The 25,430-nt window shown below is 37.8% G+C and overlaps 1 protein-coding gene across 1 annotated transcript in view; it reads left to right on the forward strand.

Annotated features, from left to right (window-relative positions):
* Positions 1–25,430, forward strand: part of exoc4 (exocyst complex component 4) — a 374,968-nt gene that overhangs the window by 3,971 nt on the left and 345,567 nt on the right. The window contains 2 exon segments of the mRNA XM_052034230.1: positions 2,464–2,848; positions 20,513–20,697. Coding sequence (XP_051890190.1) covers positions 2,464–2,848; positions 20,513–20,697 — 570 coding nt within the window.

Here is a 25,430-nt window from a genome sequence, read left to right on the forward strand (position 1 = left end):
AGTCTTTTTGACAATAGTCTGAATACAAATAATTAAAAGATTACAAGTATTAAAGAGTATTGATAAACAGACAAGAAATTCTCAGTCTTCAAATAGTGATTTACAGCTCAAGGGTTCAAGTGAGATTGATGTTACGGACTCAGTGAAAGTCCCTTTAAGATAGAGAGTGTGTGTGTATGTGTGTGTGGGGCGTGCTTACGTCAATAGAAGATAAAGGACGTAATGACGTTGTTGAAGAAGTCAGAAGAAGAAGAAGAAGAAGAGAGAGAGAGAGAAGGGAGAGAGACACCAGCCTGCTTGTTTTCTCTATCGATGGATGAGAAACAATAACTGTGTTTACCACTGAAATCCATGTATGGAAAATGATATTATTAGACATTCTACTTCAAATTGGAGTTCGCCCTGTGTTATTGTACCTAAACCTGATGGAACTGTTAGATTTTGCACAGATTACAGGAAAGTGAATGCTGTAACAAAGTCAGATGCTTACCCTATTCCTAGGGTGGATGATTGCATAGACAGAGTGGGAAAGGCAAAATTTCTTACAAAGATTGACCTATTAAAAGGGTACTGGTGTGTTCCATTAACAGATAGAGGAAGGGAGATTTCAGCCTTTGTATTCATACAATCCAGAAGGGGTTACAATGTTTTGCCATTTGGAATGAAAAATGCTCCGGCAACATTTCAAAGAATGATTAATTCAGTGATTCATGGGTTAAAACATACAGATGCCTACATTGACGACTTAGTGACTGGGAATGATACTTGGGAAGATCACATCTCTGCGTTAGAAAGGTTGTTTGAAAGACTTTCCAAGGCTAACCTTACAGTTAACTTGGCTAAAAGTGAATTTGGCCATGCCACTGTGACGTATCTTGGTTATGTTGTAGGTCAAGGCAAGCAAGCTCCTGTTCAGGCAAAAGTTCAAGCAATATCTGAGTTCCCTATTCCCACAGGTACGAGGACTGTTAGAAGATTTTTGGGAATGGTTGGATATTATCGAAAATTTTGTAAAAATTTTGCTGATATTGCTCTTCCCCTAACTAATCTTCTGAAGAAGGGAGTAAAGTTTGTTTGGACAGATTCTTGTCAAGAAGCATTTGAGAAGCTGAAAGCCATTTTATGCTACGATCCTGTGCTCAGAACACCTGACTTTGAAAAGCCATTTTCATTAGCAGTAGATGCCAGTGATGAAGCTGCAGGAGCTGTGTTGTTGCAGAAGGGTGACCTTGATGATATTGACCATCCTGTAGCTTACTTTTCAAAGAAATTTAATGAGCATCAAAAGAATTATTCCACCATAGAGAAAGAATTACTGTCGCTTGTTTTAGCCTTGCAACATTTCAGTGTATATGTTTGCACCGCTCAGAAACCATTGACTGTGTATACAGATCATAACCCATTGGTGTTTCTGAGCCGAGTCAAAAACAAGAACAGAAGGCTGTTAAACTGGAGTTTAATTTTGCAAGAGTTTGATCTCATGATAACTCACATTAAAGGCAAAGATAATGTGATTGCTGATTGTCTTTCCCGATGTTAAATGGGAAACATGTATCTGTACTAATCTGATAGTCTGTAGTTGTGTAGCGTGATAATTATTAACATTACTAACTGTATGCGCGGTTGAATTTTTCTTGGGAAAAATTTTTTTTTAGGTGGGAGGTGTTACGGACTCAGTGAAAGTCCCTTTAAGATAGAGAGTGTGTGTGTATGTGTGTGTGGGGCGTGCTTACGTCAATAGAAGATAAAGGACGTAATGATGTTGTTGAAGAAGTCAGAAGAAGAAGAAGAAGAAGAGAGAGAGAGAGAAGGGAGAGAGACACCAGCCTGCTTGTTTTCTCTATCGATGGATGAGAAACAATAACTGTGTTTACCACTGAAATCCATGTATGGAAAAGTTGGAAGTAATCCGGTGGAGTTCACTTTGTTGCTGACCTGTAGAAGGAAACAGGTATTTGTATGTGGACGACCACGGTTCGGATGCTTTTCGGGGTGAGGAAGTCACTACCGAGTAAACACTGAAGTGTCGTTTGGGTTCCATCGTGGAACATTTGGATTTCGTATGTACTCTCTCTATGTTTTTCTACATCTACATCTTATCTTCAGACAACGGTGGTTGTTGAAGAAGCCCTTGCTCATGTTTCACCTTATGGCTTGCGGAACTGAACTTTAAGAACCATTCAGGAACTGGGAGTTTTGGACTTTGTCACACACACACACGAAGAGTTTAGTTTTGGGGTTAACGTTCGAGGTTTAACATTCTTGAATTCTAACATACTAACATTTTTTTTTACTTTTATTTTACGTATTATCAATAGTAGTGATTAATAAAATAGTTTTTAACACTGAATCATGCTCAGTGTGTTTCTTTTGTTGCTGGTTTGTGACATTGATAACAATGCTTTGCTTATATTCTTCGTTCATTCTGAAAATGTAAACCAATGTTTATTGTCTTCTTGTTAGAACTCTGTCAACCAGCAATGATGTTCAAGATCGAGAAGCTGAAAAGGGCCGTTTGGAGGAAGCTTATGAGAAATGTGACCGTGATTTGGATGAATTAATTGTTCAGCACTACACAGAACTTACCACAGCCATCAGGACATACCAAAGCATCACTGAACGTATCACTAGCTCGCGTAACAAGATTAAGCAGGTGAAAGAGAATCTGCTTTCATGCAAAATGCTACTGCACTGCAAAAGAGATGAATTACGTAAATTGTGGATCGAAGGTATTGAACATAAGCATGTGCTAAATCTGTTGGATGAAATTGAGAGCATCAAACAGGTACCACAGAAACTGGAGCGATGCATGACAAGCAAACATTATCTTCATGCTACAGACATGCTGGTTAGTACCTTGGGTCATTTACTCAAATGTGAATGTATGGGCTAATTTGTTTTGTCAGCAAAGTTTGAATTTCTTAGATAAAACATTTTGTTGTGATTAAAGATCATTGAATGCAAGTGTATTGAAAGTCAAATTGTTATCAGTAAAACAAATTGGAGAGCTTTGGAAGTTATCTTGTGGTATTTGGTTAATTACGAGAGATTGTTATAATCACGTTTTACTCACTGGCTCATTCAAAAGGGTCCCGATAGACTGGAACCAACTCACAGGGAAGCAACAGTGAGGTTTACAAATTTTAATTTTGACTTATGAACAGAGGTCAATGGAATTGAGCTGATTTTTCACTTGAGAAAAGACTGCTGGGATTTCCTCCACATTTTAAAACAAAATAATTCCTTCTGTAAATTGGCTATTTGTTTCACAGTGCAGAGAGAAATGTAGGTGTCAAAATTACCAAATTTCACATGCTGTTAAAGACTAGCTCAGGGTAATAAATACACAGGTGATCTAAATGGAATCTATACTACTTTGATTAACTGCCTTTGGGGGAGAAAATGAACCAATATGTGATCAGATAAAATACAACTAGTGCTGTAGGATTGGCAGAAATGTCATGTGCTCATTTAAAATAGTCAAGGTTGAATAATGTTGATTATAATTTTATATTGCAACAGTTGCTTGTCATAACATTTCTTTGATGAAAGAAGGAACTTAAGAGACTTATCTGAATAAGTATATCATTCTGTCAAGGTTTTAAATGTTGAGAATTGACAGCAGTGTAAATTGTACATTGTCTGCTCAAGAAAGAAGAGAAAACAAGGAACCAAAAGCTTTGCCTGGCATCAACTGGGGTTATGGTAACAGGATATATGGGGGGGAAGAAATCACCATGATTCAGCCAAGTCAACAAATAACAGGGAAATCTTGAGGTTTCTTTGAGAATGAAACTAATGTGTCATGCATTCTAAAATGCCAGGAAAATTCTCAAACTGTTGTCTTCTGATATCTCCTGATATTGAGAAAATGAGTGGCTGACAAAAATGAGGGAAAAATGTGCAATTTGGATGGGAACATTTCCACAAACAAGAAATGAAGAAGATATCAAAGGTCCTTAGAATGGATGAAATGTGTAATGCTGGAGCAGAGCAAGGTCAAGTTTCATGTACCTGTTGAAAATGATGTTTCTAGAGCAAAATAAGATCAATTCTGCAGAAGAAATACTCATTACTGTATCTAAACCAAAATATTGATGCAAGAGCAATTGATGAAACATTCATGCATAGAGGCAACTGGTCATGTGTAATGAAGTCTGGTATAACGTGCAAAGATGCTTTGCACATTATATCAAACTTGAATGGCACAATGGTAAGGTGCCATAGAACCAAAGAACAATACAGCACAATACGGGCCCTTCAGCCCACCATGTTGTGCCGCCCATTCAAACCACTCCTAAGACTATCTAACCCCTTCCTCCCACATATCCCTCTATCTTAAATTCCTCCATATGCTTATCTAACAATCTCTTGACCATTGCGCCCATGAGGCTTGCAGAATTATTGAGGTAGCTTGTAACCTAGAGTTAACCCCTGCTCTTCATCAGTTAAATCATAGAGCAATACAGCATGGATGCAGGCCCTTTGGCCCAACGAGTCCATGCTGACCTTGGTGCCCACCCAGTTAGACCCAATCTAGTCCCCTTTATTTTGCATTTTCCTCATTGAAGGTGGTTACAAGATTGCTGTTTGTTACCTCTTCGATTTCTTATTCTCCGTTATTAATTTCCCCTCTCTTAGCTTCGAGGTGGCCAACATTTATTGCTGTTGCTGTTGGTTTCCTTTATCTATTCCAATAGCAGTTCTTTTGATCTTTTTTGTGATTCTTATTTTCCCTACTTTTCCAGTTTCATATTTAGCCTTTGTTAATCTCTAAAATCCTCAGACCAACACTATTCTGCATAGTAATATATGCCTCTTCCCTTAACATGGTGTCATCCCTCATCTACTTAAGTTGTATTCCTTTTTGATTTACTTGTTCTCTTTTTCTTCTTCCTTTTAATCTTTATAGTTATCCTTTAATGTTTTTGTTTTACATTCTCCCAATCCACAAACCTACCATTCTTTAAACCATGGTTTATGTCACATTATAGTGAAATAAGTTTTGCAAGTTAGCTGCTTAAAAGAGAGACCAAGTTAGAAAATATAACTGGCACACATGAATTTCAGATGTGTGCTTTAATTACATCCTGGCGTGTAAAGGGAGTGTACATGGACTTCTCTGAGACAATCTGAGATGCCAATCTTCCTATAGGAAGGTATCCTCTTTATCTTTCCATTGTACTGATCATCCCCGGACCCTCCTTGTTGCCTGTGTCCCCCAACCCCATGAAAGTGTATTTTTGTTTTTTGTCCATCACTTGCCAGATTCAGAAAGAGTTCTTTCCCCCATCCCCCACTCCTTTGCTGCACATATCTGTGCAAATCCAACCCTGCTGTCTGCTTGAACCAGCAAAACATTTACCTCGCTCTTCTATCCAACCCAACTCCTGCCTCAACAATCCTTGCCATCACTCATTTTGTTCAGCAATACCTGTCCTACCGTGGGCCAGACCAAAAGTAATTGCAGTCCAAATTTGTGCATTCCTGTCCTGGTGAATGTTATTTCAGAAGCAGATTCTTGGGATTGAGAATGAGTTGCTTCTGCTCCATTTCAGGGGAGTCTAAGTCAACTGATGAAGCTAATATGGAATCCAAAGACTATCAAGTAGAAAGTTTGAGAAGTCATGCACCCCTTAAGTTGACTCTGCTGGGGTTCTGTGTGCTCCTGACACATGGACTCCTGTTTCTCAATGACAACCTGAATGCTTCTTCACCTTAAATGGGCATGGGATTCCCAGCGGGTGGTGAGGATATTGCTCTTTTTCCATGGATCCTTTCAAAATGTCCTTGTCTTTCCTCTATCCATATTGTAATCTATCATTGTAACAGAATTCCAAGTAGATGATGGAGATACAAGACTGCTGTAATCTGCATCAGGACTTGTGATGCTACATTTCGACCTGAAACATCGACCATCCTGCAGCCTGTCCCACACAGTTCCTCCAGCAGCTGTTTGTTTTTGCTCCAAGGATATAATTTTCTTTTGGGAGACTAGTATGAGTCTAAACCTCAATACTGGGAATGTTACCTGGGAGAGGATGCTCATGTTGGATCACTTATCCTGCCAATAAAATTGGAGAATTTTGCAGAAGTATTGTTATCTGTGCAATACTTTGAGGCATTCCTGTAATGGTCCAAGTCTTGGATGCACCCAGGTGGGCAAGGATCACTGCTGCTGGCTGCATCATGAGCTTTGTTGGGTTGGAGATCTTCAAACACATTTCCTCAGACAACTGGTACATTCAGTGTGATGATGAATTTCATCAATGTCTGCCTTTGAGGTGCATTTTCTTCCCAGAAGGGTTGGTGATTGGTTAATTCATCTCACTCAACCCTGGACACCACATTACTTCTCAATATCTATCCTTCACTCTGTGTTTTCAGGAGAAATTACCCTGGTTTGACTGGGAGAAACAGTTCCTCATAATGTGGTTAAGTTGTGTTTTGGGCTATTTTTAAGGCAGAGGTAAGTTGCTATTTAATTAGTAAGGAGTCAAAGGATATCGTGGGGATACTGGAATGTGGAATTGAGCTGGCAATAGATCAGCGTTGATATTAAATGGCAGGCTTGAGGGGCCATGGCCTTCTGCTGCTTAAACAAAATGGGGGAAAAAAAACAGTGGAAAGAGAGGATTTGAGTCTTTGGAACTTAATGCCAGCAAGCATTCTGCCTTCAATAATAACAGAAAATTCCATGGTGACTGTCATTGCGTAGCTTGTGTGCTTGCTGAGGTGTACAGTATATGTCCTTGAAATTTTGCAGCTGTGTCATGTTTGAAGAATTAATTATTGTGGACACGTACATTCTTCTCGTGGCCTCCTGCTTGTTAATGTCTGCAGGTATACTGCAGAACCAGTTGCTAAACAACCAGCCTTGCTTGATCATAATTTCATTTTTAACACATTCAGACAGGATGTTATCTTGTCTAAATTAGGCAATTTGAGATTTGGAGAGGAATTTTGTTTGTGACATTTTAGAACCATTGTACTTTTGATGGTAGAGTTCAGTGGAGAGATTTTGTTAAAGTAGCCTGGGTGAATTACACGAGGCATTCTGTAACCCATGCATCTTTCAACTACAGATTGTTCCAAATGTAGTGCTTTCAGATGCTACAAGGGGTACCCTTACAGACCTGTTCAGTCTAGAAGTCTGATTTACATTCAGTGAAGCAGGTGGGGATTGTTGCATTTCACATAAGTTGACCAAACCATGCTGTGTGCACCTGGATATCCATAACTTGTATCATCCCATTCATCTATCAAGGGTGAAAGTTTTTGCACATAACAAAGGAGCTTAAAATATCAATAATATATCTTGGGTAAACTAGAATTTGGAATTGAGCTGGCAGTCAGATCAGTGTTGATTTTATTAAATGGCAGAACAAACTTGAGGGGCTATGTGGCCTATCCCTGCTTCAATAAAATGAAAAGAACAGATTGTTCCAAATATAGTGGTTGTAGATAGTGGAAGGGCTACTGATAGAGAACTATTCAATCCTGGAGTCTGATCTACACTCACTGAGGTAGGTGGGGATTATTCCATTGACCACACTAGCTGTTGTATCTTGGCACTTTGTTTAACATGGGAGATCAAGTCATTACAATATGAGAACATTGAGTCATAGCATGGGATTTGTAACAAGCAGTTTATTGGAGTAGCTGTGGCTCAGAAGTTTGAAGATTTTTTTTAAAAGTTACAGTTCCAAAATAGCTCAATTGAACATAGCTGTTTTGTCCCATCGTTAAAATTCACTGTGAAGAACAGCAAACTCAATAGCCAAAGAACCCTGAATAATAAAACTTTTGGACAATTCTAAATCTAGCTCCTGCCATTTGCTTGAAGTTATGGTTTCTTCTGCTATGAGGTACCTGAAGCAAATGGGCATGTTTGCCAAAACTCTTCATTGCTTATCCTGTCAGTTATCATTATTTGATTAATAAATGGGCCAGATTTAACAATCCAGTAAAGGCTGTTAGGTGAAAGAACAGAATTCAGTTGACCCCAGTTTACTGCTGTTGAACAGGTTATGAGCAATTCCAAGATGGTTATTTATTTTTCTTCATCAGAATTTCAGTTGACAGCTATTGGAAACAAAATCTGATGTTGATCTTCATCCTATCACAAACATTCCCTGTTGTTCTCTCTGCAACTTAAATCACGGTTGTTTTCTCACTTCTCCAGGTCTGATGAATCGTTCTTGACCTGAAACGGTGACTCCTTCTATCCCACCTGATGCTGTATGAACTGCTTAGTGCATCTAGCATTTTCTGTTTTTGTTTCAGAGTTCCAGCATCTGCAGCTTTTTTGCTCCAAATAGATTTTATTGCTATTTAAGGGTGATGATGTTCACATTGATTTAATATCAACACTGTTGTACTTCTGATTAAAGTATTATAGTTTATTAAGTTCATGCATGCTATGTCAAATGCAACCATAATTAGATGCAGGTTTATGGTGAGTCAACACTGTCTAAAGAAAAGAAAATATTTTGTCAGTGTTGGCAGAAAGCCTGAGCAATAACTATACAAAACAGTTGCTTACTGTACACAATTTCATCAGCTGATAAATAGCCAATGATAACATTTCCTTCAACAAAGTCTAACATTTACTTAAAGATAGTTCCTTTTGAAATGGAATCTTACTTGAACTTTGTTTCATTGTAATTCATTGTTCAGAAAGTTGAATATTCAGTGCAATACACTTTATATAATATGAAGCATGTCATCAAACATGTAAAACATCATCAATAAATTGAGTTCTGCTGCAGAAGTGTGCAGCAAAAATACTTTACACTGTTATGATTTGTTTTTCATTATTTTCCTGTTACATTTCTGTTTGTTAATTAGCAATAAACTTTCCTCATTGAAGTTAGTTTCCTGCTTGCATGTAAATGTATATATGCACACGTATACCATAAATGATACTTAAAAAGGAAATTAAAAAATACATCCTTTACCACCCAAAAATAATTGGAACTATTTTGTGAGTGATGCATGTTTGAGGTTCCCAAATTCTACTTCTCATGTTGTCTTCAATATGCAGATGGCGATTAGAATTTGACTTGTTTTATGACCTGAAACAATTTTTCATTGAAGTTCATTAAGGAGATTACAGTTAGACACCACCTGGAATAATACTTCTGAATTTGGAATAGCACATTGAGATACCTATTTGCATCTGTTTCTGGCAAAACACCTTTGAGTTCTAATTCGACCATATTAGTTTGGAAATGTTTGTGCTCCCATTTATGTTTTTCTACTGAAAGGTCAAATGACTCACTTAGATAATGAATTTGTGGCTTTATTTTAGCAGTCTTTGTACAGATTTCATCCCATGCCCTTCAGGGTCCATTATGGGCATCTTGTAATGAGTGACTTGAACACTAATGGTAGAATCTAGAGTAAATGAGGAACTCCCTTTCTGGATTGTGAATGGGATTGAAGTCCAGAGTGTAAAAATGATTTAATATTTCAATATTGCATGGGAATGTAGTAAAACTGTGGTGGGAATGTAACATGAGATCACATCACAATTTTAAATACCACTTTTGTTGAAAAGCTGTTATATTGCACCCTTAGCATTTTTTACAGAAATTTTTTCAAAGTTCTTCACATTTCATTGATGGAATTTTAATTAATACACTGTTATTCAGTAGGCAAAACATGGAAGCAATTTTATCTGCAGTAAATTCTCGCAAGTTGCAATCAAATGAATAACTGGGTAATTTGAGAAATGGCACTGGTCTTCAGTCCAATGATCATGCTTCATTACAGTGAATGCTGCTAAAACTTCATAGTTAAGCTAGAAGTGTCAAATTGGATGCAGATATCATCTTGGAATGAATAAGAGTTTTCAAATCAGACAAGCCTATTGATCTTTAGCTGAGCATGTCTAAAAGAGATCCAAGCTTCTTGTGTAAATATTTAGCGGCTCACTGGAGTCATTAATTGTTCTTAAGAGTTGCAGGGAAACTTGCACCAAAATTCAAACTGGGAAAACAAGGGAGAACTGTGAAATTCATGGTCCATTACTTTTGTTATAAAGTGTTTCATATCCTTGTCCCTGTGGGACATGTTCTTTTTAAATTCCTGTTTGCTTTCTTGATAATCTTTTATTGATGTCTTTTAGTTTTGCTCTTCCACATAAATGGAAGCATTCAGTCTTTGAATTCTGTTAGATCATTTCAACCTTATTAGCTCTTCCCCCTTGGCTTTCTCTTTTTTTCCCAAGGAAGTGTCTCATCTTTCACTGATGCATATAATCTCCCAGTTCTTGTACTGGCCTTGCAAATATTTACTCTTCCCTGGTACCTCTAAATCAATTTTACAATATGATAACTTGATATTCCAAATGTGATTCAACCAAGGTTTGTTAATGGCCTTGTACAAAATTTTGGCTTAGCCTCTTCTATAATATTATGTCAGATTTCTTCCCCTCATAAGGTAAGGAAGTGGAGGCCTTGGATAAAGTTCAGACAAAGAACTGAGTATGAAGCTGTTAACCTTGGAGCATTGTTTGAAAAAAGTAAACATTGGAAAGCTTAGGATGAGGTATTTGAATTATCAGGTTTCCCACGTTGATAGGCTGCTTGAATTATATAGTTTAGGGAGAAAGAGGTACATCTTTCTAAGTTACTTAATCATTGAGAATGAAAATTCTTCTTTACATTAGCTCAGACAAAAATTGTCCCCGCATTGCCAAATATCTGGTATGCAGCTTTCTTGGAAATTAGGGCTGAGTGGCTAGGAGTTCTTTTCTTACTTATCATAGAACCTTTACTTGGCAACAAAACAATTTCGCAAACCACATAGTCTCTGGTGCTTATTGTAGCTTGAGAAATGAAAGCTTTTTTTTCCTCTTAACAACACTACTTACAACACATTGGTGTCCTCGCCTCACCAGGCCCCCAGCCTTAATGCACAATGTACTAGCTTCTAAGATACCACCAGCGTGCACATCCTCCGCTTGACTCTCCTTTTAGCATTCCAAACATACATTTTCCTCGGGGATTCTCTGGTTCACTTTTCTTCTCTTAAGCCTCCTTCCTATTCCTCTGTAGGAGATGTAGCACCTGCCCTTTTGCCTCTTCTTGCTGTCCTGAGACCCATCAGTCTTTCCAGCTGAACCAACAATCTTGTATTTCCTCTAATTTAGTGTACTTAGTTTTGTGCTGATGAATTGTTGACTTCTGCTTTGCAATTGGTTTCCCCACATTTGGCGACCGCTTTGTAGGACATCTCCATTCAGTTAAAAAAGCTGAACTTGAGCTTCCAGTTGCCTATCACTGTAATCCTTCACTCTATTTCCACTCTGATTCTTCATCTTTGACTTCCTACTCTATTCCAACATAGCTCAACATAAACTCAAGAGGCAGCTCTTTCTCTTTTGACTTGGCACATTTACAGCCTTCTGGATTCAACATTGAATTAATTTCTGTTTTACTCTTCCTAATTTCAGACTACATTTGTGTTCTCCCATTTTCACTCCCCTCCCAAATCTCCCAGGTATACTTTTTATTATCCATTACCCTTCAGCTGATGTCATGACTACTCGTGTCAATCAATTTTTCCTGTTCTCCACCCTATCAAAGGCATTCCTTTTTATTCTTTCTGCCCCTCACCACCTTAAGACCTCGAGAAAGGTCTTCAACATGAAACACAAACTCTGTTCCCACAGATGCTGTCCCCACTAGGTTTTACTTGCATACTTTGCATTATTACAGATTTCAAGCATTTGTAGTATTTCAGGTTTAGATATGTTTGTGTGATGGTTGGACTCTTGTGAACAAAGTTTTAAGAGTTTTGTAGATGCCGTTAAGGAAAGCTGTACCTTCAAACAGGCACCTTTTGATCCCTCGTGTTTGAAAAGCAAACAGCAAAGGCAGAATTAAGAAGCATATGAATGATAAATTCCAAAGAATGAAGGAGAATGTGCTTGATCTTTAAAGAGTGAGGGAGAAAAGTAGAAGATGTGAAGTGCAGGATAGTTTGTTGTTTGCTCCATGACGTGGGTCACGTCCTGCTCCCAAGTTTCTGACCACGAGGTAAGATGTCAGGGAACTTGAGTGGTGTGAAAATTTTGATTCTGTGACTGTCGTCATTAAGTTATGCTTGATCAGACAGTGACACAACTCTCCCAATTTAGTTACCATCTCTAAATGCCTGTGAGGAGGACTTTGCAAGGTTGACTGGGTTTGGAATGTATTTGCGAGATCTGAACTGAATCTGTTGCTTTAGTTGATCCTGGGTGGTATGTCTGGTTTTATTCTTTTTTTCCATCGTAGTTTGATGACCGTTTCTTCAAAGGCCATGTAAGTGGTTCATTTATCTCCATCTACCCTGTTATACGTTGGTCTGGAGTCATTTGGATGCCTGACCAAATGAAGGTGTGACAGATTTCTTGCCCTAAATCCTAGATCAGTTTTATGACTGTTTTATGGTCACCATTACTGATACCAATTAATAAATTGAATTTTAGTTCCCCAGCTATCATGGTGACACAAACTTGTTTCCTTGCATCGTTAGTCCAGGTGTTTGGATTATCAATTCAGTCATTTAACCACAATGCCACCATTCCCATTAGCCTGGTATTTTATGTAACATTAGGATAAAGGGGATAGATACCATTTGCACTTAATTGTTTAATAAATTATTTTCTGCCCATATAGGGAATAGAAATGTTTCATTTCAAAAAGAAATCCTTGATGCCTATTATTTTATGAACTAAACAGTATTGAGAGTGCAGTTCAGAGAATTTTTGAGATTCTTAAATTGGTCCTTAATCAGTTTGGCTTTATTAACCGTGGTTTGCTAGATAATTATTATATTGCCCAGAAGGATCTAATTTATATTGTCACCTTCAGATCATCAGGATTTTTAAAGTGCTAAATAGCAAGAATTTTAAAAAGCAGGAGATTCAGCACATGCTCCAAGGCCATAATTTGCACTGGTTCAATTCAAGATCATCCTGCATTTAAGGTCTTCATACTTGGAGGCACTTTATACATCGCACAGTTTAATCCTTACTTTTTTTGGTGATAATTTGAAGATGAGCCCTTGAATTCTACTTCCTGTTTTCTTTGTGGCAGCTGTTTAAAATGTAGAACTTTGGTGTGATAGAAGCTGTTGTAATGTCAAGTGATAAGAAGAGGATTTTTATTGAAAAGTGATGTATCATTTCATTATATATTTTACAAACATCATTTTGAAGTGCTTTAAAATAGTAATTCAAATTTTATTTCAAGTCTGCTGTTTCAGAACTTTACTGGTTTTGCATTTGAGATGGTGACGTGACTGTTAGTGTTTAATGGGAGTAAATTACCACTGCAAACATTAAATTTACTCCTAAAGCTTATTGCTAGTCTTAAATGCAGTGGTAGCATCAGATTATTATTGCTCTTTTTCCGATTTATTTATTTTCAGAACTTCTTGACCTTGAACGTCCTAGCAACCTGAGACATTGTATTTCTCAGGAATGTTAGCATTTGGACATAATGCAAGGCTAAGAAATAACCATTTATTTCCAGTTTATTAAAGAAACATATAAACTGGATGGGATAATAATCCAAGCAAAAGGACACTTGTTTGTTGGAATTTAGTTGTTGAGGAGGAAAAGAATGTTAGTTTCCTTTGTGGTGGGCAGAGAGTCAATGGAAGAGGATGGGAAGAGCTCGATTGTGGACACTTCAAATCAATGTGTAGAGTTGCCTGCCTCCTAATACATTTGCCACAATTCTTCTTTTAACTTTTTTATGTGGAGTACTTATTTCCAACACTGTATTAGCCAAAAAATTGGAAATTGGTGGTGGGAGGGTCATGTGTTACTCACAGTAAAATATCCATTATACAATGTACAGGTTATATTTTTCTTTCAACGCAGAAGGAGATCATTCAGCCATTCAATTTCATGTTGGCTGTTGGAACAATCCCATCAATTCCATTCCTCCACATATTTTTCTGAGCTTTTCTCTCGCACGTGGCCATCAACTTCACCCTATCTCTCAGAGCTCCATTAGGGGTAATTTACAGTAACCAATTAATGAACTCACTAGCATATGTTTTGGAGGTATCCAGGAAAAATCCAGAGTTACAGAGAATGTGCAAACTCCATACAGATACTAGCAGGCATCAGGACTGAACTCTGCAACTACCTGCTGCGGCAGGGTGCCATCCAGTGTATTTAAACAGCAGAGGAAGCAAGCTACAGCAGCTTCCACCAGTAAAACGAGGCTAATTCCAGAAAAATGCAGAGAAGGAAGGATAATTATTTATAAATTACATGTAAATAATCTCATTCACTCATAACAGTACAGTCACCAAGTCTGATCAATCAGGGAGTATTCTGGAGTTGTTGACCTTGTGGCAAGTTGTCTTTAAGAATTTGTAATTTCTACCCTAGTTTTTACTCATTCTTCCTCTTTTTTTTCACTCAAGTGTTCATTTTTTTTGGCATGCCTTGTTTCCCAAGGGGAACAAGAGTCTACATCTTGGATCACCTAAGGCAAATTATGGAAGTGTCATCAGTAGAAGTAAATTTAAATGATGAGAACTGCAGAACAAAACATTGGATGCCTGCTTAAATTTCAGATCCAATATATTTGACAATTTTTTTTTCAAATAATTTGTTTGCAATATCTACCTTTCCACTTTCTGGAAGATTGTTGTTCATGCTGAGCATGGATTTGTATGCAATCACTGCCCTCTGGTGCTTTGCTTAAATCAATATTCTTTTATGTATAATGCGGAACTAATTAGCCTTGCAGGTAATCCATAACATCTTTATATTTGTTTCAGACTAGTTACATGTCATGATAAGTCGAGAAAAAAAATACATCTTTTAATATTTTCCTCAGGAATTTTATATTTTGTAACTTTATATAATGGAGCCCTTTCCTCCGATCATTAGCAATACCAGATCTGTTTCCAATATCAGTGTTTGTAAGAGCTCCTATAATCTTTTTCATCAAATATTTATATGATCTCTAACATATCCAGCTTTTTCAAATAAGAAACAAATTCAGAATTGGTGTCTGTAAGCATTTTGCAAGACAAAATTGACTACTCCCCAGAATGGTCACAGGTTCGAAGAAAGGCTCTTTAATCAAAGCATCTAACCATTCAATAAAGAGGGTGATTAAGCAACAGTACTGAATTTTGCAATCATAACTAAGAAGAGAATACAAGAAAATTTACATAAACTGCAGTCCTGTAGCTTAACACTTTACAGTGCCAGCAACCCAGGTTCAAATCCGGCTGCTGTCTATAAGGAGTTTGTACGTTCTCCCCGTGTTTGCGTGGGTTTCCTCTGGGTGCTCTGGTTTCCTTCCACATTCCAAAGACATACAGGTTAGGAAGTTGTGGGCATGTTATGTTGGTGCCAGAAGCATGGCAACACTTGCAGGCTGCCCCCAGAACACTACGCAAAAGATGCATTTCACTGTGTTTTGCTGTACATGTGACTAATAAAGATATCTTATCTTACGATACGTTTATTCAATCCTTTTGCTCCTCAAGAATTCATATAATCTCCTTTCTTGGTACCAGGATTGCATCTCAATTTATTTCAACCAAGTCACAATCAACCAGAATTAGTGTGGCTTCATGAAGAGCAAATCAGGCCTAATAAATTTATTTGAGCTCTTTAAGGAAGTATTGCCAGAATGGATAGAGGGAAACCAGTAGATGCAATATATTTGGTTTTTCAAATGGCATTCCACAAGGTGCCATGCTAAACATTACTTGTTGGATATAAAAAGTCAGCATGCTTAGAGAACTGGCTAGCTAGCAGGAAGCAGTGAGAAGGGATAACGGGGTCATTTTCAGGTTGGAAACTGGTGGATAATGCAGAAGTAGAGGGTAAGGCAAGCTTTGGGGAGGATACAATTAGCTAATGGAGAGACATTGATAGGTTAAGTTGATGAGCAAAAAGCTGGCAAATGTGGGGAAAAAATGTGAAGTGGTTCATTCTGGAAGCAAGTGTGTTAACATTGATAATTTGCATGGAGAAAGACTTCAGATGTATGCAGCACAGAGGGATATATGGATCCATGTACATGAAGTACAGAAAACTAGTGTGTGTATGTGTGTGTATATATATATATATGTGTGTGTGTGTGTGTGTGTATATATGTAACATATATATATATATATATACATACACACACACACAGTAAGTAATCAGGAAGGCCAATGGAAGGCTGACTTTATTTCAAGGTGGTTGGCGTATAAAGGGAGGGTAGTCTTACTACAAGTGGACAAGGCACAAGTGAGAATACATCTGGTGTATTGTGTACAGTTTGAATCCCCATATTAAAGGAAGTTTATATTGTCATTGGAGGCAGTTCAGAAAATGTTCATCAAGATCCCTACATATAGACGGATTGTCTTTTGAGGAAAGGTTAAACAAGTTGGATCTGTACTCATCGGAGTTTAGAAGAATTGGAGGCAATCTTATTAAGTACATAAGATTCTTTGGGGGCTTGGGTAAATGCTGGGAGGATGTTTCCTCTCAATAGAGAATCTTGGACCAGACGAAGTAGTCTTAGAATAAGAGGGTGCTGATTTGAGTATGAGGCAAGGAAGAATTTTTGAGTTATGACTCTTTGGAATAGTTGAGTTTATTGTCAAATGCACAAGTACATGTATGCACAGGTGCAATTAAAAACTTGCTTGTAGCATTAGAGGCACAACATTCAAAAGAAACCCATAAATTAAACCTAAATTACACATAAATTATACAAGAAGGAACACAATTAGAAGCAAAAATTAAACACAGTTCATTGTAGTGCAAAATGATCAAAGTGGTCACAATGTTACTATACTGAGTTAGTGATTGGGTTGTGCAGATTGGTTCAAGAACCGAATGGTTGAAGGGAAGTAGTTGGTCTGGGACCTGGTGGTGTGGGACTTCAGGCTTTTGTACCTCCTGCTCGATGGTAGGTGTGAGAAGATGGCATAGCCCATGCTAGCAGGATAAATGTTGCTTTTCTGAGGCAGTGCCTCATGTGGATACTTTCAATGGTGGGAAGGGAGGTGCCTGTGATTTATTGGATTGAGTCCACTATTCTCTGCAGGTTCTTGCGTTCCTGCAGTCAGGATACTTTCAACAGTATATCTGTAGAAGTTTATTAGAGTGGTCAGGCAGGACATGCCGAACCTTCTAAGTAGAGATGCTTGCGTAGAGATAGCTTTCTTCATGACTCCGTGCTCCATTCTTCTGTCCTCTCCTATCCTACCCATCATCTGGCACTTTCCCATGTAACTGCATTAGATGAAATATCTGTCCTTTAACCTCACTTCTTCCCTTCCCACTGGCTATGGACTCAAACAGTCTTGCCAAGCAAAGCAGCAATTTATTTTCACTTCTTCCAATCTAGTGTACTGCATTTGGTGTAATATTTGGTACCTTGGAGAAACAGAACATAACGTGGTGATTGCTCACTCTGCAGGAGTGACTGAGCTTCTGGTTGCATGACTATTATTTCATCCTATTGCAGACATTCACTTTATTCCACCCAGTGCCTCCCCTCACCTTCCTTGCTATATAGACTAACTTGCTCTCTCTTTCTCATGTCTGATGGAGGGTCTTTGACTTGAAACATTTCTCTTTCTACAGATGTTACCTGACTTGCTGAGTTTTTCCAGTATTTTCTGTTTTTCTCAGATTTTCGGCATCTTCAATTAGTTTGATTTTTTTTTTAATTTTACTGTTCTGTGTTTAACCATTTGGACAGGCAATGAACTGTTTGAATTTTTGTGCTAGGCTGTTGGCATTCTCTGAGAGGAAACTGCTGCTCCTAGCATTATTGGATGACTGACCTATTCTGTTTTGAGTAAAACAGAGTTGCTTAACAAACCTAAAGAACATCTTAATGGGCATTGCTGCAATCCAGCTTTTTTGTTGAAGTTATTTGCACACTTTGGCAAAATAGCCATTTGTCCATTTTCCAAGATATTATTTTAACTGGATCAAATTGTGGCAAATACAAAGAAATGGATCCCTTGGGGAGAGCTGAAGTCTTTCACAGCTCTTGCAGTTGCATTGTTATTGGAATGAATGGATTTGTAACACCTTCCCAGGCAACATTATTTTGTACTCTCAATTCAAAATATTTGTGTAAATTATTTTCAAGCTGATTTAATGAACTATCTTACTGAGGAATTATGATTGTTTAATGAACTCAGAAACCCAGAGAGTTGTGCAGTGTTACTACTTGTGATGTTTTTCAAAGAAACATATTTTCCCACAAAATGAATTTTTGTGGGATTGAACATTAGTAGATGCAGTGGTAGAACACATGGCAGTTGGAGCCTGCTGCCTCATGAAATGAGGTTGTGAGCAACCTTGTGCCTCAAGTTTGTTTTCCTATCCGATCCTCTTGGTAACTGAAAATTTATTGATCTTGGCACTGAATATACTCAAATATCAGCATCCCAAGATCGATAATTTCAAAGATTAAGAATCCTTGAAATGAAAGATATTTTTATTCATTTCATTCCTTAATGGCAAACCCTATATTATCTTTTCCACTTGTTTACTTCCAGTGGAGTGTGTACATCTCTCAACATCTGCTCTTTGAAACCCTTTCAGAATCTTGAGTGTCTCCATGAGAATAGGAGATTGATCTTTCCAAATTGATCTTTGGACTACAGCCCCATCCACTGACTCCAAGCCGCATCCCTGTCTGGTGCAAAGACCAATCACCACAATTTGTAAGCTCATGGACTGGTATATTCATCACTCTACCATAAAATCAAGGCAGGTTTAAAAGATATGTTAGGAATAGAATTAGGCATACCTAAAAGCGAGGCACCATCATGGATAGGTTCAATACCTGGTGCTAAAAGGCATGTAAGGTATATGTATATAACTAAGTGATCCCAAAACCAACAGATAAGATTAAAGATCTTCAATCTGGCCACATCTGTTATGAATAATGTGGTCAGTTAAACAACTGATTGGGGGGGGGGGGGGGGGTGGAGATACCCCAAGGACATCCCTTTCCTCTGATCGTGAGGTATAGCATGTAACTGGTAAAGAGAAAGGTGAAGTATGCAAAACCACTTATGGTTAGAAGTTCTGAGAGGATAATCGGACTTTTCCTGAGATCCCCACCATTATAGAACCAGTCTTCAACCTATTTGATTCATTCCACTTAATGAGAGCATTGGATATAACAGAAGCTATGAGATGAGACAGCATTCTGACTGTGGTATCGAAGATGAGCTCCAGAACCAGCTGCACATCTACTCAAATGTTTACAGTTATAAAACCAGCATCTTGCTGGCAGTAAGAAAAATTGCTCAGGTATGTCCAGTTCACAAGTAGCAGGATGAATGTTAATCAATCTGCTATCAATTATTAGCCAAGTAATAGATAGTGTTGATAGTGCTATTGATTGGCACTTAAACACCAATAACCTGCTCTCTAATGCCCAGTTTGGGTTTTACAGTAATTATTGAGCTCTAGACTTCACTGCATCCTTGGTACAAACACGGACAAAGGAGCTTAATTCCGGAGGTGAGATAAGAGTGATTGCCCTTTACATCAATATAGAATTTGGCTATTATATTGAGGATAAAACTGAAATCTATGGGCATAACAGGGTAGGTACTCCTGTGGTTGGAAACTTAACTTGCGCAAAGATTGTGCTTTTTCGAGCTCAGTTGTCCCAAATCCCAGACCACCTTGGGGCAGTGTCCTTTGCCCAACCATTTTCAGCTACTTCACGAATGACCTTTCTTAAATTAGTACTGAAGTGGTGTTATTTGCATGATTTGAAATTCTGTTTACAACTTCTCAGAAAATAAAGCAGTCCATGCCCACAAGCAGCGAGACCTAGACAACACAGGTGCACCTTGAAAAGTGACAGGTACCATTTATGCCACATGTGCTAGACAATGACCATATCCAACAAAGACAAGTCTGGTAACCCATCCTTGACATTCAATGGCATAACTATTGCAGACTCCCTTGCTATCTCTATTAGGAGTCACCATTAAGCAGAACCTCAAGTGAAATAGCCACACAGTACAGAAGCTAGGTGTCCTACAGGGAATGACTCACCTCCTGTTGCTCAAACCTTTCTACCATGTAAAGGCACAATTGGGACCATGATGGATCACCCTCCACTTGACTAGGTGAGATTGGCTTCCCATCATATATGATCACCACCTCTCAAGGGTAATTAGTGATGGCCTGTAAGTGAAGGCTTTGCCAACTGTGTCCACATCCTATAAATGAATAAAAAGTATTTTAAAATTTTGAATGACTTTCCATATTTTCTAGTCTTAAAGGGGGAAGCAACCCAGCAAGTAGGACAGCTTGAGCTTGCCAAAAGTTGCTGCTTGATGGCACAATTCTGTCAGAGCTATTCCACTTGAGGAAAACGGATATTTAGTTAATATCCAGTGTGGCTCAATGGTTGCAGCATTCATAATTGTTTGCATATGGTTACGGCCAGGAGTGCCATCGTTTATTGTTTAATCGGCTTCTCTCTTGTATTGTCAGGTCTCTGCAGTAGATTCTCTAGAGGGACAGCTGCTGCAAGTGGAAGGGCTGAGTGACCTACGCCTGGAGCTTCACAGCAAAAAACTGAACATGCACATGGTCCTGATTGATGAACTACACCGCCACTTGTACATTAAATCCACAAGCCGTGTTGGCAACAAAAACAAGGATAAGAACAAAATTGGGTCAGTATGAAATGCAATTATGTTGGGTGTGTCATAGAGTCATAGCATCAGCATAGACATATTTTGGCCCACCATGTCCTTGTCAACCTTTTTGCTCATCTACACTCATCCCACTTGCCTCTTAGGATGATACACTTCTGTGCCTTGCCTATTTTAAGTGTCTGTCTAATTTCCTTTTGAAGGTAGTAATTGTGTCTGATTTCACCATCCTCACTAGCAGAGTGTTCCAGATATCAACCACTCTGTTTACAAAAGAAACTTACCCCTTAGATCCCCTTTAAAACCCCTTCTATTATCACAAACAGCAAAGGTCCCAGCACCAATACCTGCAGTACCCCACAATTCACATATTTTCAATCAGAAAAACCTCCTTCCACCACAAACCTTTGTCTCCTATCACCAAGTCAATTTTGGATCCAATTAACCAACTCGTCTTGGATCCAATATACTTAACCTTCTGAACTTGCCAATCATGAGGGACCTTGTTGAATGATGTTTAAGTTGCTGGACGAGAATTCAGCAACAAGACCATTGATTTTGGGATGTAAACTGACAAATTTAAATTCAAATAATTCAGTAAACCTTGAACTAAAATGTTGTTATCAGCAATGATGGTGATGGCACTTCAGATTTCCGTAAAAGCCTACATGGCTCATGCAGGCCCTTCCAGGAGGAAATATAGCATCATGAAGACTCCAGATCTATGGCAATGTAGTTAATTCTTAAATGCCCTGTTAAATGGCCAAGCCAGCATTTCAGTTCAGGAGGCACTGAGGGAGGGGCCTGTTGGCCTTGCCAGCGATGTCTTCATCCCAAAAAGGATCAAATAAAAGAAACAAAAATTAAATAAATCGGAAATAAAAACAGTAAATGCTCAGCAGATTTATGCTTTGGGTAGTAAGAAAATTACAGCTAAAACATTATTCCATCATTCTCTTCACAACTACAATTGGACTTGCAATATTTGCTTTTAATCAAGAGCCATTGTGCGTATTGTGTTCTTTTTCATACTTATGGTGGACAAAAAATTTTGCTTTCCAAAGTTATAAACACTTCAGTGTTAATTGAATTAAAGATTCAGATTTTTTCAATAAACTATACTGTCGTTGACCAATCGTAATTATAAAGCAAATTTTTTTTGTAATTTTATACATTAGCCACTTTGACTTTCATTTGCATACTGGGAATGTCATAAGTCATGCAAATAGCTTCACGATGGAAAGGTTAGTGTCAAGAAAATGCAAGAGAATTGAAATTGCAACACTTCTAATCCACCTGCTGCCCTGAAGAAAATCTGAGGAGCGAAGTAATATTAAAAAGCATTTTTGCTTTTTAATACAGTCTTGTCATTTCAGTATGATATTCTTCTCTTAACTGTGTGCCATATTCCATATTCTGAAATGGTCCAGCATGATATTCAGTTCAAGGGCATTTCAGGATGGGCAGTAAATGCTGGGTTTCTTTGAGACATCCACATTCTGCATGGTTCAGGAGAAATAATAATTAAATATATACCAAACAGCAACTACTAAAATAATATTGACAAGCTAGCATGATGTCTAAAAATCAAATACCTGAAAAAGAGGTCACTAAAGCCCATTGTGCTTGTGATATTTCAATGAAATTAGATTGAATTCACACTCTTACCCTATTCCCTAGCTCTGTAAATACATTCTTTTTGGGTATTAGTTTAATTCCTTTATAAAAGTTGAAACCAACTTTCACCCTTTCAGGTAGTGCATTCTAAATCCTTTTAACTTAATGACTTTAATAAAACGCTGCCCATTTCTCCTCTGATTCTTTAGCCAATTAGCATGTTTTGTTTTTCTGCCTTTGCCATTCCCAAATAGAATCATACCTTTTTATTATTTTAGTTCATGAATATTAAGCCATTTAATCCTGAGTAAATTCATTCATTACTTTGGAGGTTGGCAATTGAAAAGCAGAAGAAGCTTTCGCAACAATAATACTGTATCCGTTTTTGTCAGTTTGCTAGTTTTCATCGGCTCTGGGAGTCAATTTCAGAAATGAATTTTAGAAATATTATGTGCTTCATAAAATAATGCTTGCTGCCTTTTTCTCTGGCAAGTGCTTATGGATATTATGCAAAAGGTGCTGTACTTGCTGTGTTACTGGTTAACACAGGTCATTTTCAAAAGTAGTGATGCATTCAATGGGGAATTGTATACAAAATTTAACAGGCCTTTAAGAACTTATGGCACACATACTTCAGAGTTAATCTTTCAGGACCAGCTTTGAATGGCAAAAAATTGCTTTTGTTCTTTTGTATGATGTACAGCAATAACTCTCAACAATTTACTCCAAAGATGAAGAACTAAAACAAGATGGATTCAGATGCCTTTCATAAGGAGTGCTAATATGAAGGAGCTCCTGAAAGCACTTCTCATTCAATATCTCATACAGCAAACTTGGATTTTTCTGAAACTAAAGTGATAGGTGTTAGAATGTTTATTGGCAAACTGATTAAAATATTGTTTTTCCAAAAATTTGATAGGTGTAAGATACCATTGGCAGCTCCAAATAACTTGATATTGACTTTACAGCTTGTTAATCTTTAATCAACAACTGGTTCCATTGAAGTACATCAATTGCATGATGCAGGAGCTTGAACCACAAGGAAGATGTATGAGTGAGGGAAAGGGAAGAAAAGGTAGGGGGCTGAGACAAAGGAGGTGAAGAAAAGGGGGAAGAAACTCTATATTTTGCTCATCTCAGTCCTTAACATCAAGGTTATCTTGATGGAAAACTGTATGTAACTATTTTTCTGTTCTTTATTGCTTCTTAAAATTTTCCATCTCTAGCCATCGCACTATTTTCAGAAAGCAGGAAAAAAAATGAATCTAGTTCTTGCCATTTATCACTTCTACCTGGAAGAAATACTGAGCAAAAGCAGGACAGAAAGGAGACACAAGATGTGTAGAAATATAGATTCCTTCCAATGTTCAAAGTAACAATGGAGGACTTCAGCAGTGTGGGTTTGTCTGGACTCTTGGCATTTAAACAATGAAACACAGGTTAAACGGCAGCTCCATGATCATACTTCTAGGGGAAAAAAGTAAGGCTCTTCTGTTGAAGCCTTTCTATACTTACCTCTCAAACTGTTTGCATGAAGCTGCTTTAATCCCCAATACCATCTGGATCCCCAGAGGGTGAACTTAAACTTGAAGCACAATTTGGCCTGCTACCACATCAGAAGCTTCAGGTAGGAACAGAGGGATATATTGTGGGACAGATGTGCCTGTAATATATTTCTCGCCCTAGTGATGTTTAAATTTGGGCTCCATTGTGTTCTCTTTTTGTATTCCTGGTCAATTTTTGTTTCCATAGGTAGATTTGCATTTTTTCTTGGTGTGTTCTACAAGTAGGTTATTTGTTGAAGAACAGCAAGGTGGCAGATTGAAACCAATTCTAAATTGGTGATTGCTTTCATTTCAGAGCACTGTCCCATGTGAAAGCTTCCATGATCCCATGCATACTACATCTCATCAGATTCCCAGGTCAATTCAGCCCACTTCTTATAATCTTCAATTTTTAAAATGAGATTTCTTAGGTTCATGAATAGCCTAATCTAACTCAAAATTCCAGAAAACGTTGAGAAATGAAATATGTCAGAGGTTGCATTATTTGCAATGCCTACATATCATAAAGAATCCTTGTTTTAAATTAAGATTGAATTCGTGGAATTGCTATTCCTTAATCATGTTTAACTCTGGGCATAGTAATCTAAGAGGGGCTTGTTTAATAACTTGAATCAGAGCTAAGAAAGCAGCAGAGGAGGCCATTCCTAGCATCATTTTTCATGTGGAGGCTCCAAAATGGTACACTGCATTTCAGCTTTCATCTTATTATTCCAACTGCAATGTATCACTTCACACTTAATTTCACAGGCCATTTTATTGATCTGCCTATGTCCTCCTGTGGCCTCATTGTTACCATCCTAATGTCATCTATAAACATGCCATGGGTTGCTTTACCCAAGTCATTAATTGATATCAAAGAGAACAACTACCCTAATTCTGACCACAGGTGAACAGCTTTGTATACTTGCTGCTAGTTTAGAAATCAATTACTCACACTACCCTCTGCTTTCTTATTCTCAGCCAATATTTCCTCTTGCTGCTGCTGTCTCTTTCATGTCATGGACTTGCATTTTAATAAAAAGCATTATTACATGATGCTTCACTTTTGAAAGTCCACATACAGTGTCACGTGTACTACCTTCATCAATCCTCTCAATTTTTTTTTCACCAAGCTAGATCAAGTTGGTGAAACATTGTTTGCCATTAGCAAATCTGTGCTGAATTCCATTTATTAACCCATTCCTTGACTGGAGTATTGTCTCTGAAACTTCTCCCACTGCAGAAGTTATGCTAGTTGCTGGTGTTATCCTTTTCAACAAGGTTTTAATTATTCACAGTAAATTCAGTAATATTATCAACAACCAAAGTAGGTGTTTAGTGCTTTGAAGGTGTTATCAAATAGATTGAAGTAAACAACTTTAACCTTGATTTTTAGAACTTTTACCTTGATGTTAAAGGTTGGATTCTATTTCTTTCAATTTTTCTGCTTGTTTTATGATGCATACATGAACTATATTCTAAATTTAGTTTCATATTTGCTGAATTTTGCCAGTCCCACACTTGATAACTACATAATTTGGCTTGAATTGAAATACTTGCAAAACTGTTTAATTTAAATGAAGCATTGATCAA

The sequence above is a fragment of the Pristis pectinata genome, chromosome 19, assembly GCF_009764475.1.
Source record: "Pristis pectinata isolate sPriPec2 chromosome 19, sPriPec2.1.pri, whole genome shotgun sequence".
Lineage (NCBI taxonomy): Eukaryota > Metazoa > Chordata > Chondrichthyes > Rhinopristiformes > Pristidae > Pristis > Pristis pectinata.